The sequence below is a fragment of the Oncorhynchus masou genome, chromosome 28, assembly GCF_036934945.1.
Source record: "Oncorhynchus masou masou isolate Uvic2021 chromosome 28, UVic_Omas_1.1, whole genome shotgun sequence".
In the NCBI taxonomy this organism is placed as follows: Eukaryota; Metazoa; Chordata; class Actinopteri; order Salmoniformes; family Salmonidae; genus Oncorhynchus; species Oncorhynchus masou.
The window spans coordinates 9,992,560-10,007,908 of NC_088239.1; the positions used below are offsets into that span (position 1 = coordinate 9,992,560).

At 47.6% G+C, this 15,349-nt stretch overlaps 1 protein-coding gene across 3 annotated transcripts; it reads left to right on the plus strand.

Moving 5' to 3' along the window:
* Nucleotides 1–452: 452 nt before the first annotated feature.
* On the plus strand, nt 453–13,900 carry LOC135517145 (choline-phosphate cytidylyltransferase B-like). Of its 3 annotated transcripts, none has more exons than XM_064941182.1 (8): nt 461–625; nt 8,396–8,495; nt 9,668–9,784; nt 9,911–10,062; nt 10,360–10,438; nt 11,166–11,308; nt 12,858–13,046; nt 13,434–13,900. In XM_064941182.1, exons 1-8 carry the CDS (start codon nt 536–538, stop codon nt 13,647–13,649), a joined length of 1,086 nt encoding a protein of 361 aa, XP_064797254.1. In that variant the 5' UTR covers nt 461–535; the 3' UTR covers nt 13,650–13,900. The 3 variants fall into 3 exon arrangements, with proteins under 3 accessions (XP_064797255.1, XP_064797254.1, XP_064797256.1); XM_064941184.1 differs by lacking the exon at nt 461–625 and adding an exon at nt 4,342–4,550; XM_064941183.1 differs by lacking the exons at nt 12,858–13,046; nt 13,434–13,900 and adding an exon at nt 11,803–12,581 and having other exon boundaries at nt 453–625.
* The last annotated feature ends 1,449 nt before the right edge of the window (nt 13,901–15,349 follow it).

Genomic DNA, 15,349 nt, shown 5'->3' on the forward strand with positions numbered 1-15,349 from the left:
TTTATGTACACAATGTTGTGCCTTCAGTGTTACGCAATTAATTATTGAACTAGGTTCATGTAGGCTAGACTGAGAGGCAACGTATGATCAGAGAGCCGATGTGTGACGTGTCTGGATATTTAGGGCGTGAGTTTATTTGTTTTAAATATATTCAGGGCATGCTAATTTTGTCTCAAGATCCCAAATGTGGCCACAACTTTAGTAACCTGGACACATAGCTATCTACTTGTTCATTTAACCCACTTGGCCACAGAACAAGATCCACTAATTGGACATGCCTGTAGTTGGTGAACCATGTGCCCGCTGTCCCCCGGTGTGGCCGGTCACGCATGTGTGTTTGCTCATGCATGTCCGACACAGGCCGGCGGTTTTTAAAAACGAACGTGCACGCCTCACTCGGCTACACTCGCGCGCAGAGTGTCTGCGTGCCCGTGTCTCTGTGCCTGTTGGTGACGGTTGGAACAAGGGAAGGGAAAAGCCAGGACCGTTTTTTATACAGTCAACGTTTTTGACGGACAAATACGCGTCTCTAGTCATGGTGGGGCGGACAAGCAATGTAACGCAAGATTACGCAGGTGCTTCTGGTGCACCCTGTGCGTCCGGACGCAGGAGAGGAGCAGGCACCGTAAGTCAGCCAACCAACAATAGTATACTTGTAACCTCTACCTGTACTATGGCCTTAGCCAAGATATCTGGACCTTTATGGCACAAGACATAGTGGAATTGGGCTATCCTTTAATTGTGGTTGCTGGTTCAAGCCTTTAGATGTCAGTCATGTAAAAAATGAAGTAGACCTATCAAGTAGGCCTACTTTCTCCCAGATTACTTTTGTGGCTGTACTAAGGTAGTGGCTGTAGTCTGGCTGTAGAAAGGTAGTGGCTGTGGCTGTAGTCTCTGACTATGCAACAGTGTCCTTTATGTTCTTGTAGAGGTATTTAAAGAAAGACAGATGTAGAGTCAGAGAGAATCTTATATAAAGTGGTTAAAATCGATACAAAAAAATTAAGCGAGAGAATGGTCCAGGGGAGAGAGAAGTAAAGATGGGGTGAGAAGTAAATATAGAAAGAGAGGAGAGAAGTAAAGATGGAGAGAGAGGTAAATATAGAAAGATGGAAAGAGAGGAGAGAAGTAAAGATGGAGAGAGAAGTAAATATAGAAAGATGGAGAGGGAGAAAGATGGAGAGAGAAGTAACGAAGGAGATAAATGTAAATATATAGTGCATTCGGAAAGTATTCAGACCCCATGACTTTTTCCACATTTTGTTACATTACAGCCTTATTCTAAAATGGATTAAATAAAATAAATCCTCAACAATCTACACACACTACCCCATAATGACAAAGCGAAAAACAAGTTTTTAGACATTTTTGCAAATGTATTAAAAATAAAAAACAGAAATACCTTATTTACATAAGTATTCAGACCGTTTGCTATGAGACTCGAAATTGAGCTCAGGTGAATCGTGTTTCCATTGATCATCCTTGAGATGTTTCTACAACTTGATTGGTGTCCACCTGTGGTCAATCCAATTGATTGGACATGATTTGGAAAGTCGCACATCTGTCTATATAAGGTCCCACAATAGACAGTGTATGTCAGAGCAAAAACCAAGTCAAGAATTTTCCGTAGAGCTCCGAGACAGGATTGTGTTGAGGCACAGATTTGGGGAAGGGTACCAAAACAATTCTGCAGCATTGATGGTCCCCAAGAACACAGTGGCCTACATCATTCTTAAATGGAGAAAGTTTGGAACCACCAAGACTCTTCCTAGAGCTGGCCGCCTGGCCAAACTGAGCAATCGTGGGAGAAGGGCCTTGCTCATAGAGGTGACCAAGAACCTGACAGAGCTCCAGAGTTTCTCTGTGGAGATGGGAGAACCTTCTAGAAGGACAACCATCTCTGCAGGACTCTACCAATCAGGCCTTTGTGGTAGCGTCTTAAGACAGAAGCCACTCCTCAGTAAAAGGCACATGACATCTCGCTTGGAGTTTTCCAAAAGCACCTAAAGGACTGTCAGACCACAAACAAGATTCTCTTTTCTTATGAAACCAAGATTGAACTCTTTGGCCTGAATGTCAAGCGTCAAGTCTGGAGGAAACCTGGCACCATCCCTACGGTGAAGCATGGTGGTGGCAGCGTCATGTCTGGAGGAAACCTGGCACCATCCCTACGGTGAAGCATGGTGGTGGCAGCATCATGTTGTGGGGATGCTTTTCAGCCTCAGGGACTGGGAGACTCATCAGGATGGAGGGAAAGATCAACGGAGCAAAGTACAGAGAGATCCTTGATCAAAGCCTGATCCAGAGCACTCAGGACCTCAGACTGGGGCGAAGGTTCACCTTCCAACACGACAACAACCCTAAGCACACAGTCAAGACAATGCAGGAGTGGCTTTGGTACAAGTCTCTGAATGTCCTTGAGTTGGCCAGCCAGAGCCTGGACTTGAACCTGATTGAACATCTCTGAAGAGACCTGAAAATAACTGTACAGCAACGCTCTCCATCCAACCTGATAGAGTTTGAGAGGATCTACAGAGAAGAATGGGAGAAACTCCCCAAATACAGGTTTGCCAAGCTTGTAGCGTCATAACCAAGAAGACTCAAGGCTCTACTCACTGCCGAAGGTGCTTCAACAAAGTAAAGGGTCTGAATACTTATGTAAATGTGGTGTTTCAGTTCTTTATTTTTAATACATTTGCTAAAAATTCTAAAAACCTGTTTTTTGCATTGTCATTATGGGGCATTGTGTGTAGATTGTTGAGGGGGAAAAACAATTTCATCCACTTTAGACTAAGGCTGTAATGTAACAAAACGAGGATAACATGGTCGGAATACTTTCTGAATGCACTGGAGAGAGAAGTAAAGATTGAGAGACGGGAAGGACATGTAAAGATTGAGAGAGGGGAAGGAAATGTAAAGATTGAGAGAGGGGAAGGAAATGTAAAGATTGAGAGAGGGGAAGGACATGTAAAGATTGAGAGAGGGGAAGGACATGTAAAGATTGAGAGAGGGGAAGGAAATGTAAAGATTGAGAGACGGGAAGGACATGTAAAGATTGAGAGAGGGGAAGGAAATGTAAAGATTGAGAGAGGGGAAGGACATGTAAAGATTGAGAGAGGGGAAGGACATGTAAAGATTGAGAGAGGGGAAGGACATGTAAAGATTGAGAGAGGGGAAGGAAATGTAAAGATTGAGAGAGGGGAAGGACATGTAAAGATTGAGAGAGGGGAAGGACATGTAAAGATTGAGAGAGGGGAAGGACATGTAAAGATTGAGAGAGGGGAAGGAAATGTAAAGATTGAGAGAGGGGAAGGACATGTAAAGATTGAGAGAGGGGAAGGACATGTAAAGATTGAGAGAGGGGAAGGAAATGTAAAGATTGAGAGAGGGGAAGGACATGTAAAGATTGAGAGAGGGGAAGGACATGTAAAGATTGAGAGAGGGGAAGGAAATGTAAAGATTGAGAGAGGGGAAGGACATGTAAAGATTGAGAGAGGGGAAGGACATGTAAAGATTGAGAGAGGGGAAGGAAATGTAAAGATTGAGAGAGGGGAAGGAAATGTAAAGATCAGAAAGATTCACTTCCATGTTCCTGCTGGTTCATCGGAATAGAATAAGGTTAAAGCTCTCTCTATGTTCCTTCTCTGTACTGTATATCATTGCAAATCAGTAGGAAACCGTATACTGTTCCCGTATATTCTTAAATGGTCTCCTCTCCCCAACCCCTTGTTTTCTCTCATAACACCTGATCCTAAAAGCACGGGATAGGTGTCTACTACTATAACAGCCTCTTGCTTTCACCTATCCTGATGTGGTCAAGGAGGAAAGGTGACAAAAACTGGAGCTGATTAAGACTGTTGGGACACAGCACAGGGAGGAACCATTCCAACCTTTGAACACATAGTGGAGTCTCAATAGTCTACTCTAAAGAGGGCTTCCTTCATTTGCACTGATGTGAAAACTGGGTATATGAAAGCAACCTCCTCAGTGTGCATGTATGTGCCATGATTACTTTCACCTAAAGTGTGTTTTCAGAGGAGAGGAGAGGAGCTACTGTAGACTATTGACATATAGCCTCCTAGACACTAATACTCACTGCCATCCTTCACTGATGGTCCTAGCCAGCTCAGCCAATCCGTATCACCCATGCAAATGAGACAGTGGGAGCTGTGCACTGATTGGAGTTCTCTCTCTCCCCTTTGTCATCGCCATGGCAAGAGTTTGGAGATGCTTGGCTGCTGGTCTGTGAGCGAGGGATCACTCTGCCAAAGGGAGGAGAGCGGGAGGGAAGAGGTGGAGTATAGGGAGGGAGAGAGGAGAGAGTAGGACAGAGTGGGCGGGGATACAGGGGGAAGTGAAGAGAGGGGAAAGAGGCCGAGAGAGGGGGAGGTAGAGAGAAATAGAGAGAGATTGGGTGAGAGACAGAGAAATAGAGAGAGACATCATCTCTCTGATGCTGAGTCACAGACAGGGGGTGCAGCCGCTGTATCCCATGAGCCTTTAGGGGAAACATGGAGGAGCTCGAGCACACCTGCCCCCAGCTGGTCACGGTAAGGTCTGTGTGTGTTTGTGTGGGGGGGAGGGGAGAGGAACGGGGGCTAGCTCGTCTCCTTGTTGTTTTGAAACAGGTCCACTGTCTGTGTGTGTCTTTGGGGGATGTTCTGAATGCTGAGTGGACTGTGTATATCTGTGTGTTGGGGGAGGGTGGGGGGTTGGGTGTGTTTCCCAGTATTGGCAGGGGTACGTGTGTATAAGCAGTCTAGCATAGATCTCCTGACATGGACACAAAAGCTCAAGAAAACAGGGGCGATGCCAGCCCCATTCAGTCTCTCGCTCTCTCGCTCTCTTTCTCTCGTCTGTTTGCATCTCTCCCTTTTATTCTTTGTGCCTCTCTCCTGCTCTTCATCATCTCACTTGTCTCCCTCTGTCTCTCTCTTTCTTTACTCCACCACAGCGTTGTTGTTTTCTTAGTTAACCCTTCTTACTCTAGACGTTCTCTGCTTGTGTCAGTGTAAGGGTGTAGTAAGCATGCTCGCTGCGGTCCCTCTGATTGGCCGATCGACCGAGGCATCCGCCTGCCCTTTGTCCGCTCTGGGCTCCTCCCCGATTTCACCTTGCAGTGGATTGTGGGAGAAGAGTTACCTCAGTGTGTCCTCCTCACTGTTCCGTTCTCTCCATCTGTTGCCATGGGGATGGGAGCTCACACGGGAGCTCTCTCTACCTCCTCTTTGTTCTATCTTATCCCTTATCCAGATGGAATACGTAGAGGTGGAATTACCTTCATACATCTTGTGTTATGGGAGTATATCTATGATGTCATTGAGGATGTCACTGGGAAAGTCATGCATGTTAGATTTTCTCTTTCTCTCCCGCTCTAGAGAATGAGAGACAGAGAGATGTCAACAATGTAAACATATGTTTCTCATGCCAATAAAGCCCTTTGAATTTATTAGAGAGAGAGAGAGAGAGAGAGTTCCATTTTAGCCAGAAGTAAATCAATACCACTGAGTGCTGCTTGTCCCACCACCATGTAATTGATAGTTGTGATAGAGAATAGATATTAAACCTGATCAATAATCTAATGGGCATTACTAAACCAGAGAGAGGGGATGGCAATCAAGAAGGGGACAACTTTTTTTAATCTCCTCCATCTCTCACGTTCTCTGTTTCCCGCTCCTCTCTCCTCTCTCCTCTCTCCTCTCTCCTCTCTCCTCGCTCCTCTCTCCTCTCTCCTCTCTCCTCGCTCCTCGCTCCTCGCTCCTCTCTCCTCTCTCCTCTCTCCTCGCTCCTCGCTCCTCTCTCCTCGCTCCTCTCTCCTCTCTCCTCTCTCCTCGCTCCTCTCTCCTCTCTCCTCGCTCCTCTCTCCTCTCTCCTCTCTCCTCGCTCCTCTCTCCTCTCTCCTCTCTCCTCGCTCCTCTCTCCTCACTCCTCTCTCCTCTCTCCTCTCTCCTCTCTCCTCTCTCCTCTCTCCTCTCTCCTCGCTCCTCTCTCCTCTCTCCTCTCTCCTCTCTCCTCTCTCCTCGCTCCTCTCTCCTCTCTCCCTCTCTCCTCGCTCCTCGCTCCTCTCTCCTCTCTCCTCTCTCCTCTCTCTCCCTCTCTCCTCTCCCCCTCGCTCCTCTCTCCTCTCTCCTCTCTCCTCGCTCCTCTCTCCTCTCTCCCTCTCTCCTCTCTCTCCTCTCCTCGCTCCTCTCTCCTCTCCTCTCTCCTCTCTCCTCCTCCGCTCCTCGCTCCTCTCTCCCTCTCTCCTCTCTCCTCTCTCCTCTCTCCTCTCTCCCCTCTCCTCTCTCCTCCTCCTCGCTCCTCCCTCTCCTCTCCCTCTCTCCTCTCTCCTCTCTCTCCTCCTCTCCTCTCTCCTCCTCCTCTCCCTCGCTCCTCTCTCCTCTCTCTCCTCTCTCCTCTCTCCTCTCCCTCTCTCCTCTCTCCTCTCTCCTCTCTCCTCTCTCCTCTCTCCTCCTCTCCCTCTCCTCCTCTCTCCTCTCTCCTCTCTCCTCTCTCCTCTCTCCTCTCTCCTCTCCTCTCTCCTCTCTCCTCTCTCCTCTCTCCTCGCCGCCCTCCCTCTCTCCTCTCTCCTCGCTCCTCTCTCCTCTCTCTCCTCTCCTCCTCTCTCCTCTTCCCTCTCTCCTCGCTCCTCTCCCTCACTCCTCTCTCCTCTCTCCTCTCTCCTCTCTCCTTCCCTCTCCTCCTCTCTCCTCTCCCTTTCCTCTCTCCTCTAGATGTCCTCTCCTCTCTCCTCTCCTTGATGTCTCTCCTCGCCCTGTCCTTTCCCGCTCTCCCTCGCTCCTCTCTCCTCTCTCCTCCTCTCTCCTCACTCCTCTCTCCTCTCTCCTCTCCCTCTCTCCTCTCTCCTCTCTCTCTCTCCTCTCTCCTCTCTCCTCTCTCCTCTCTCCTCTCTCCTCTCTCCTCTCTCCTCTCTCCTCTCCCCTCTCTCCTCTCTCCCTCTCTCCCTCTCTCCTCTCTCCTCTCTCCCTCTCCTCTCTCCTCTCAGTCTCTCCTCTCTCCTCGCTCCTCTCTCCTCTCTCCTCTCTCCTCTCTCCCTCAAGTGGAATCCCTCTCTCCTCGATAAACTCTCTCCTCTAAACAATCTCCTCTCCCTTCTCCTAAACAATACACTCACTCCTCTCTCCTCTCTCCCTCTCTCCTCTCTCCTCTCTCCTCTCTCCTCTCTCCTCTCTCCCTCGCTCCTCTCTCCTCTCCCTCGCTCCTTATCTCATCTCCTCTCTCCTTCCTCTCTCCTCTCCCTCTCTCCTCGCTCCTCTCTCCTCTCACTCCTCAACCCTCTCTCCCTCTCTCTCTCTCCTCATAAATCTCCCTCGCTCCTCTCTCCTCTCTCCTCTCTCCCCTCTCTCTCCCCTCCCCTCTCTCTCTCTCTCTCCTCTCTCCTCGCTCCTCTGCTCCTCTCTCCTCTCTCCCTCTCCCTCTCTCCTCGCTCCTCTCTCCTCTCTCCCTCTCTCCTCGCTTTGCCCTCTCTCTCTCTCCCTCTCCCTCTCTCCTCTGCCGCTCCCTCGCTCCTCTCTCCTCTCTCCTCTCTCCCTCTCCCTCTCCCTCCTCCTCTCTCCTCTCTCCTCTCTCCCTCTCTCCTCGCTCCTCTCTCCTCTCCCCTCGCTCCTCTCTCCTCTCTCCTCTCTCCTCGCTCCAAGCTCCTCCTCACTCGTCCTCTCTCCTCACTCCCTCGCCCTCTCTCCTTCCTCTCTCTCCTCTCTCCTCTCTCCTCATTCCTCGCTCCTCCCTCTCTCCTCTCCCTCTCTCCCTCTCTCCCTCTCCTCTCTCCTCTCTCCTCTCTCCTCTCTCCTCGCTCCTCTCTCCTCTCTCCTCTCTCCTCGCTCCTCTCTCCTCACTCCTCTCTCCATCCCCCTTTCAAATGAAATTGGATTCTTTCTGCCTCTTTTGCTTTTCAGGTTTATCTTTCCTCTCCCTTCTCTTCTTCTCCCTCTTCATCTATCATGTTGTTCCTCTGTAAATCCATACCATTTGTGGTTTGTTGTGAAGAGAAATGGTTTTGTAGATGTGAATTTGATGTGCTGTTTTAATATGCTGATGTTAACGTAACAGTGAACCAATAAAGTGTCTAACAGTTAAATCTTTTCCTCTGTTAAATCAATTCAGTTCAATTCAATTGGCTTTATTGACATGGGAAACATATATACATTGCCTAAGCAAGTGGAATAGATAAACAAAAGTGAAATAAACAATAACAAATTAACAGTAAACATTACACTCACAAAAGTTTCAAAAGAATAAAGACATTTCAAATGTCATATGTCTATATACAGTGTTATAATCATGTACAAATAGTTAAGGTACAACAGGGAAAATAAACAAACATAAATCTAGGTTGTATGGGTCTCTCCCTCTCCCCCCCCCCCTCTCTCTCTCTCTCTCTCTCTCTCTCTCTCAGATGCTGACAGAGCCTGCTATCTTTGCCAAGGACACCAGCTGTGAGTGCCGCGCCCCTCATGAGAAACTCTCCATCGCTCAGGCCCGCAGAGGCACCCCAAGTAAACCTCCTCTTCTGGTCCAAGCTCCATCACTAGTTTATCGCTGTTCCTCCTCTTATCCTCATTCTTCATCCTCTCTTCTTCCCATCCTCAGTATTTTCACTCATAACCATCCGTTCTTCGTTTCCACATCCTCCTCACTTTCTCCTCCTCCTCTCCTCTATGATAGTGGTATATATGTGTTAGATGTAAACTCTCTGTGTGTCCTCTAGATGTAAACTCTCTGTGTGTCCTCTAGATGTAAACTCTCTGTGTGTCCTCTAGATGTAAACTCTCTGTGTGTCCTCTAGATGTAAACTCTCTGTGTGTCCTCTAGATGTAAACTCTCTGTGTGTCCTCTAGATGTAAACCCTCTGTGTGTCCTCTAGATGTAAACTCTCTGTGTGTCCTCTAGATGTAAACTCTCTGTGTGTCCTCTAGATGTAAACTCTCTGTGTGTCCTCTAGATGTAAACTCTGTGTGTGTCCTCTAGATGTAAACTCTGTGTGTGTCCTCTAGATGTAAACTCTGTGTGTGTCCTCTAGATGTAAACTCTCTGTGTGTCCTCTAGATGTAAACTCTGTGTGTGTCCTCTAGATGTAAACCCTCTGTGTGTCCTCTAGATGTAAACCCTCTGTGTGTCCTCTAGATGTAAACTCTCTGTGTGTCCTCTAGATGTAAACTCTGTGTGTCCTCTAGTTGTAAACTCTCTGTGTGTCCTCTAGATGTAAACTCTGTGTGTTCTCTAGATGTAAACTCTGTGTGTGTCCTCTAGATGTAAACTCCGTGTGTCCTCTAGATGTAAACTCTCTGTGTGTCCTCTAGATGTAAACCCTCTGTGTGTCCTCTAGTTGTAAACTCTCTGTGTGTCCTCTAGTTGTAAACTCTCTGTGTGTCCTCTAGATGTAAACTCTGTGTGTGTCCTCTAGATGTGAACTCTGTGTGTGTCCTCTAGATGTAAACTCTCTGTTTGTCCTCTAGATGTAAACTCTCTGTTTGTCCTCTAGATGTAAACTCTGTGTGTGTCCTCTAGATGTAAACTCTCTGTGTGTCCTCTAGTTGTAAACTCTCTGTGTGTCCTCTAGTTGTAAACTCTCTGTGTGTCCTCTAGATGTAAACTCTCTGTGTGTCCTCTTCAGTGGACCGCCCAGTGCGTGTCCTCTAGATGTAAACTCTCTGTGTGTTCTCTTCAGTGGACCGCCCAGTGCGTGTATATGCAGATGGAATATTTGATTTGTTCCACTCCGGTCATGCCAGAGCCCTGATGCAGGCCAAGAACCTCTTCCCCAATGCATACCTCATAGTGGGAGGTATGTACACACACACACATGTAGATATACGGATATACATTTATAAACATGTGGATATAATGACTCTTAGCTAAACATGTATGTTATTCATACTCTCTGTTACCTTTGACTTTGTGTGTGTGTCAGTGTGCAGTGATGAGCTGACCCACAAGTACAAGGGTTTCACAGTGATGACGGAGGATGAGAGGTACGAGGCTCTGAGACACTGTCGCTATGTCGACGAGGTGGTCCGAGACGCACCATGGACGCTCACGCAGGACTTCCTGGAGAAACACCAGGTGTGTCTGACTGTTTCCATCACACTTGTTCATTCAGCGTTCTCTGACTGTGTATCTAGAGTAATGTGCTAGCGTGCACGGCTCTTTTCTGCGTCTCACTTTATCTGCATGCACTTTCTTCCTGCTCTGGGATTCTTGTCTTCCTGTTCTGTGATTCTTGTCTTCCTGTTCTGGGATTCTTGTCTTCCTGTTCTGTGATTCTTGTCTTCCTGCTCTGAGATTCTTGTCTTCCTGTTCTGGGATTCTTGTCTTCCTGTTCTGTGATTTTTGTCTTCTTGTGTTCTGATTGTTTCTCAGATCGATTTTGTGGCTCATGACGATATCCCATACTCCTCAGCAGGAACTGAGGACGTCTACAAACACATCAAGGAGGCAGGTGTGTGTATGTGTGTGTGTGTGTGTGTGTAAAGCTCTATTCGGAGTCAGTTTCAGGTATCCATACGTCTGGAGATTCTTGTATTAGCTGAAATGTCTAGAATGTTCCGCTGGCTTTCAGCAGCGACAGTCTGATGAGATGTTACATTTTAAGAACGCTCCCCCACGTGCCCGTAGGAGGGGTGCAGCGTGTTATGTTTGTTACTGTTTTTACTGACTGCGAAGAGTTGTTGTGTACCATTTTGCTAGTTTGCAATTTTGCAGAAAATAGATGAAAAACGTAATTATGTTTTGCCAGAATTGTGCTGTAGTCTTTAAAGGCGTTTACATCGCCTCTGCGTGAACAAATGACTGTATGGCTTCAACACTCTCCTCCTAAGCAAGGTTTGACGTGTTGCGAGGCGCCACTCATTTACAATGGGGTTTACACCACGACTTTCTGCCATTGACTTCAGCAGGCTTTCAGATTGGGGAAGGATGATTCTCGACGATCAGTGTGTGTGTGTGCGCATGTTCAACTGTGTGGGTGTTTATTTCTAATATATTTAGAATATGTGTGGGTGTTTATTTCTAATATATTTAGAATATGTGTGGGTGTTTATTTCTAATATATTTAGAATATGTGTGGGTGTTTATTTGTAATATATTTAGAATATGTGTGGGTGTTTATTTGTAATATATTTTGAATATGTGTGGGTGTTTATTTATAATGTGTGTGTGTGTTCCAGGCATGTTCGTGCCGACCCAGCGGACAGAGGGTATCTCGACCTCTGACCTGATCACTCGTATCGTACGAGACTACGACCTCTACGCTAGACGCAACCTACAGCGAGGCTACACCGCTAAAGAGCTCAACGTCAGCTTCATCAACGTAAGTGTGTGTGTCTGTGCGCTGTCTACCCTTAACAGAACTGTCGCTTTTGTGCACATGTGTGTCCGTGTACACTTAGAACATAACTGATAACTGTCAAAAAACAAAGACATACAGTACAGCCAACCTCCCTCCACCAACCTCCCTCCCTTCAACATTCCTCCAACCTCTCTCCAACTTCCTCCAACCTCCCTCCCTCCAACCTCCCTCCACCAACCTCCCTCCCTTCAACCTCCCTCCCTTCAACCTCCCTCCCTTCAACATTCCTCCAACCTCTCTCCAACTTCCTCCAACCTCCCTCTCTTCAACCTCCCTCTCTTCAACCTCCCTCTCTTCAACCTCCCTCTCTTCAACCTCCCTCCCTTCAACCTCCCTCCCTTCAACCTCTCTCCCTTCAACCTCCCTCTCTTCAACCTCCCTCTCTTCAACCTCCCTCTCTTCAACCTCCCTCTCTTCAACCTCCCTCTCTACAACCTCCCTCTAACCTTCCTCAGGAGAAGAAGTACCGCCTGCAGAACCAGGTGGACCGTATGAAGGAGGCAACATTTCTTCAACCTTCCTCCAACCTCCCTTCAACATTTCTCCAACCTTCCTACAACCTTCCTACAACCTCCCTCCAACAGTCCTACCATCTTCCTCCACCCTCCAATCTCCCCCCAAGCTCCCTCCAACCTTCCTCTAACCTTCCGTTCTCCCCCAACCTCCCTCCAACCTGTTGATCATATCACTCCATCATTTTACATCCTCCCTTTTCTCCATCCTTTCTTTTAGTTTATCTCAACTAGTGTGATCATGATAGGAGATATTGTACAGCGATCGACTGCAGTGTGACTTTTTGCAGTGTGACATCCAGTGAGCAGGCCTACACTGTTACAGAGCTCTCCAGACAGAGACTGACTTCATGGACAAACAGACACAGTTCTCTATGCTTATAGAATAATATAATAGACTGTGTCTGCCCTATGCATTCTATTTCTACCTGCATCATTCTGTAACATGGTGCCTGCTGACTGACTGTGCCCTAGTGGAGACTTAACAGAGAGAAACACTGCCCTCTAGAGGAGTTGTAGTGTAGCTGCATCCTTCCTGGGAGACGAGGAGAGATGGCTACTTAAGACTATTGAAATGCACCCCGTTGCCATAGCGACTGCATAAATGAATGGAGGTTACATCATTTCAACAATGGTAACACCAAGGAATTCAGCTCCCTCCAACTCCCTCCCTCCCTCCCTCCCTCCAACATTCCTCCAACCTTCCTCAACATCTCTCCAACCTCCCCTCAACCTCCCTTCAACGTTCCTCCAACCTTCCTACCTCCCTCCAACTTCTTCCTACCTCCCTCCAACATTTCCCCAATCTTCCTGCCTCCCTCTCTCATTCCTTCAACTTTCCTCCAACCTTCTACCAACCTCGCTCCCTCCAACCTTTCTCCAAGCTCCCTCCAACATTCCTCCATCTTCTCCCAACCTCCAACCTTCCCCAACCTCCCTCTCTCCCTACAACCTCTCTCCCTCCAACCTCCATCCAACCTCCATCCAACCTTCCTCAGGAGAAGAAGTACTGCCTTCAGAACCAGGTGGACCGTATGAAGGAGAAGGTGAAGACGGTGGAGGAGAAGAGTAAACACTTTGTCTACCGCGTGGAGGAGAAGAGCCATGACCTCATACAGAAGTGGGAGGAGAAATCACGGGAGTTCATTGGTAACTTCCTGGAACTGTTCGGCCCAGATGGAACATGGGTAAGTAAGGCCTGTCTCTCATGCTCCGCTCATGCAAATTTTACAATCACTCATCTGACATGTCACTTCCTTGTTCACAAATCTAATCTGTGAACTAAACTGTCGACCTCCAACTAGACTAGTCTTTGAAGTGAAAGTACTCTCACATACCGGTCTCTGTCTCTCTCCGACTTCCTCTCTCTCTCTCTCTCCATCCCTCCACCATATCCTCGCTATCCCTCCACCCTATCCAATCTCCACTCTCCCCTACCCCCCTCCCTCCATCCCTCTCTAAACCCTCTCTATCCCTCCCACTATCCTCTCTCCACTCCTTCCCTTCCTCTCTTTCCATCACTCCCTCGCCCTCTTTCTCCCTCCATCCCTCTACCCCCCCCCCCCCCCCAACAGAAACAGGTGTTTAGTGAGCGTAGTGGTCGGATGATCTCCTACGCCATGTCACCTCGTGGGTCACCTAGCAACAGTCCACCCAGGCAACTGTCTCCATCCCGTTCCCCATCTCCTCCCTCTCTCTGGTCTCGGCCCAGGCCAGGCTCCCCCTCCTCACCCAAAGAGGCCTCAGCCTCCTTCAGTAGCCTGAGTGAAGAAGATGAGAACGACAAGTAGTGCCCCGGACTGTGGAACACATTCCATGTTCAAAACAACTGGGAAGTCGGAAATCTTTGACTTCCAACTTTAGTCAATTCAATACCATTTAGAACGTGGGAAAAAAAACAAGCTCCGACTGGTGAAATCGTTTTCAATAGTAAACTAACTCAGAATTCCAAATCGGAAACTCTGACATCTTTCTAGAACTCCAACCTGAAGATCACCCCCCCCACACACACACACACACACACACACACACACACACACAATCATCTTCTTCCACACACTGACAGCAATGACGGGATGCTGAAACTGTATCTTCCAGGAAGTAGATATGCAAGACAGAGGTGGGTCATGGGAAATGTAGTCTAGTGCCTCAGCACAAAGAAGCCATCACAGTCTCTGTTGCCTGGGCAATGAAGCAGATGGGAGTGTAGAGAAGATGATGCGACTGATTTGTTTTTCGATTGCTCAGGTCTGACAGAGGCAGTAAATAAAATAGTGCCTGTTGATCATATCACTCCATCCTTTTATGTCCTCCCTTTTCTCTATCCTTTTTTTTATCTCATTGTGAGAACAACTAGGGTGAACATGATAAGAGATATTGTACAGCAATCGACTGCAGTGTGACTTTTTGCAGTGTGACTTTTTGCAGTGTGACATCCAGTGAGCAGGCCTACACTGTTACAGAGCTCTTCAGATAGAGACTGACTTCATGGACAAACAGACACAGTTCTCTATGCTTATAGAATAATATAATAGACTGTGTCTGCCCTATGCATTCTGCTTCTACCTGCATCATTCTGTAACATGGTGCCTGCTGACTGACTGTGCCCTAGTGGAGACTTAACAGAGAGAAACACTGCCCTCTAGAGGAGTTGTAGTGTAGCTGCATCCTTCCTGGGAGACGAGGAGAGATGGCTACTTAAGAGTATTGAAATGCACCCCACTGAATCATTAATTTGCCATAGAGACTGCATAAATTATGTATGTAACATTTATTTTTATTATTTTGAGGGGGGGGGTAGGTTAGCAGTTAAGAGTGTTGGGGGCCTGTAACTGAAATGTCGCTGGTTCGAATACTCGAGTTCACTAGGTGAAACCTCGAGCTGACGAGGTGAAAAACCTGTTGATGAACCCTTGAGCTAGGTACTTAACCCTTGAGCTAGGTACTTAACCCTTGAGCTAGGTACTTAACCCGTGAGCTAGGTACTTAACCCTTGAGCTAGGTACTTAACCCTTGAGCTAGGTACTTAACCCTTGAGCTAGGTACTTAACCCTTGAGCTAGGTACTTAACCCTTGAGCTAGGTACTTAACCCTTGAGCTAGGTACTTAACCCTTGAGCTAGGTACTTAACCCTTGAGCTAGGTACTTAACCCTCTGTGCTCTGGATAAGAGCGACTCCTAAATGACTCAACAATGGTAACACCATGGAACTCAGTACCTGATTGATGATTGCATAATTAACAGAACACTTGGAACTTCAGTATCAGGGAGGTTGGTCTCCCCCCAATGTGTCCCCCCCTTTCCCAATGTGGCCGCCTGCCCGGCCCATCTCTTGTAAACAGCTACAGAAACTGATCTAGCAATTCAGTAGCATTTAGAATGTACAATTGGGACTGAGCTTATTCAGGGACCTTCCTTAGAGACCAGAGAACAAAGGTTATAGTCCCAGTAATGGCCAGTGTTATCCACAAAGACCTGGCGTGGCCATAGA

What these genes read in the sequence shown, in the direction of transcription:
- LOC135517145 (XM_064941182.1), top strand. Translation starts at nt 536, where the DNA reads ATGGTGGGGCGGACAAGCAATGTAACGCAAGATTACGCAGGTGCTTCT. An exon ending in TGCATACCTCATAGTGGGAG is followed by an intron (nt 9,785 to 9,910) that starts GTATGTACACAC and finishes TGTGTGTGTCAG; the next exon opens with TGTGCAGTGATGAGCTGACC. An exon ending in ACTTCCTGGAGAAACACCAG is followed by an intron (nt 10,063 to 10,359) that starts GTGTGTCTGACT and finishes ATTGTTTCTCAG; the next exon opens with ATCGATTTTGTGGCTCATGA.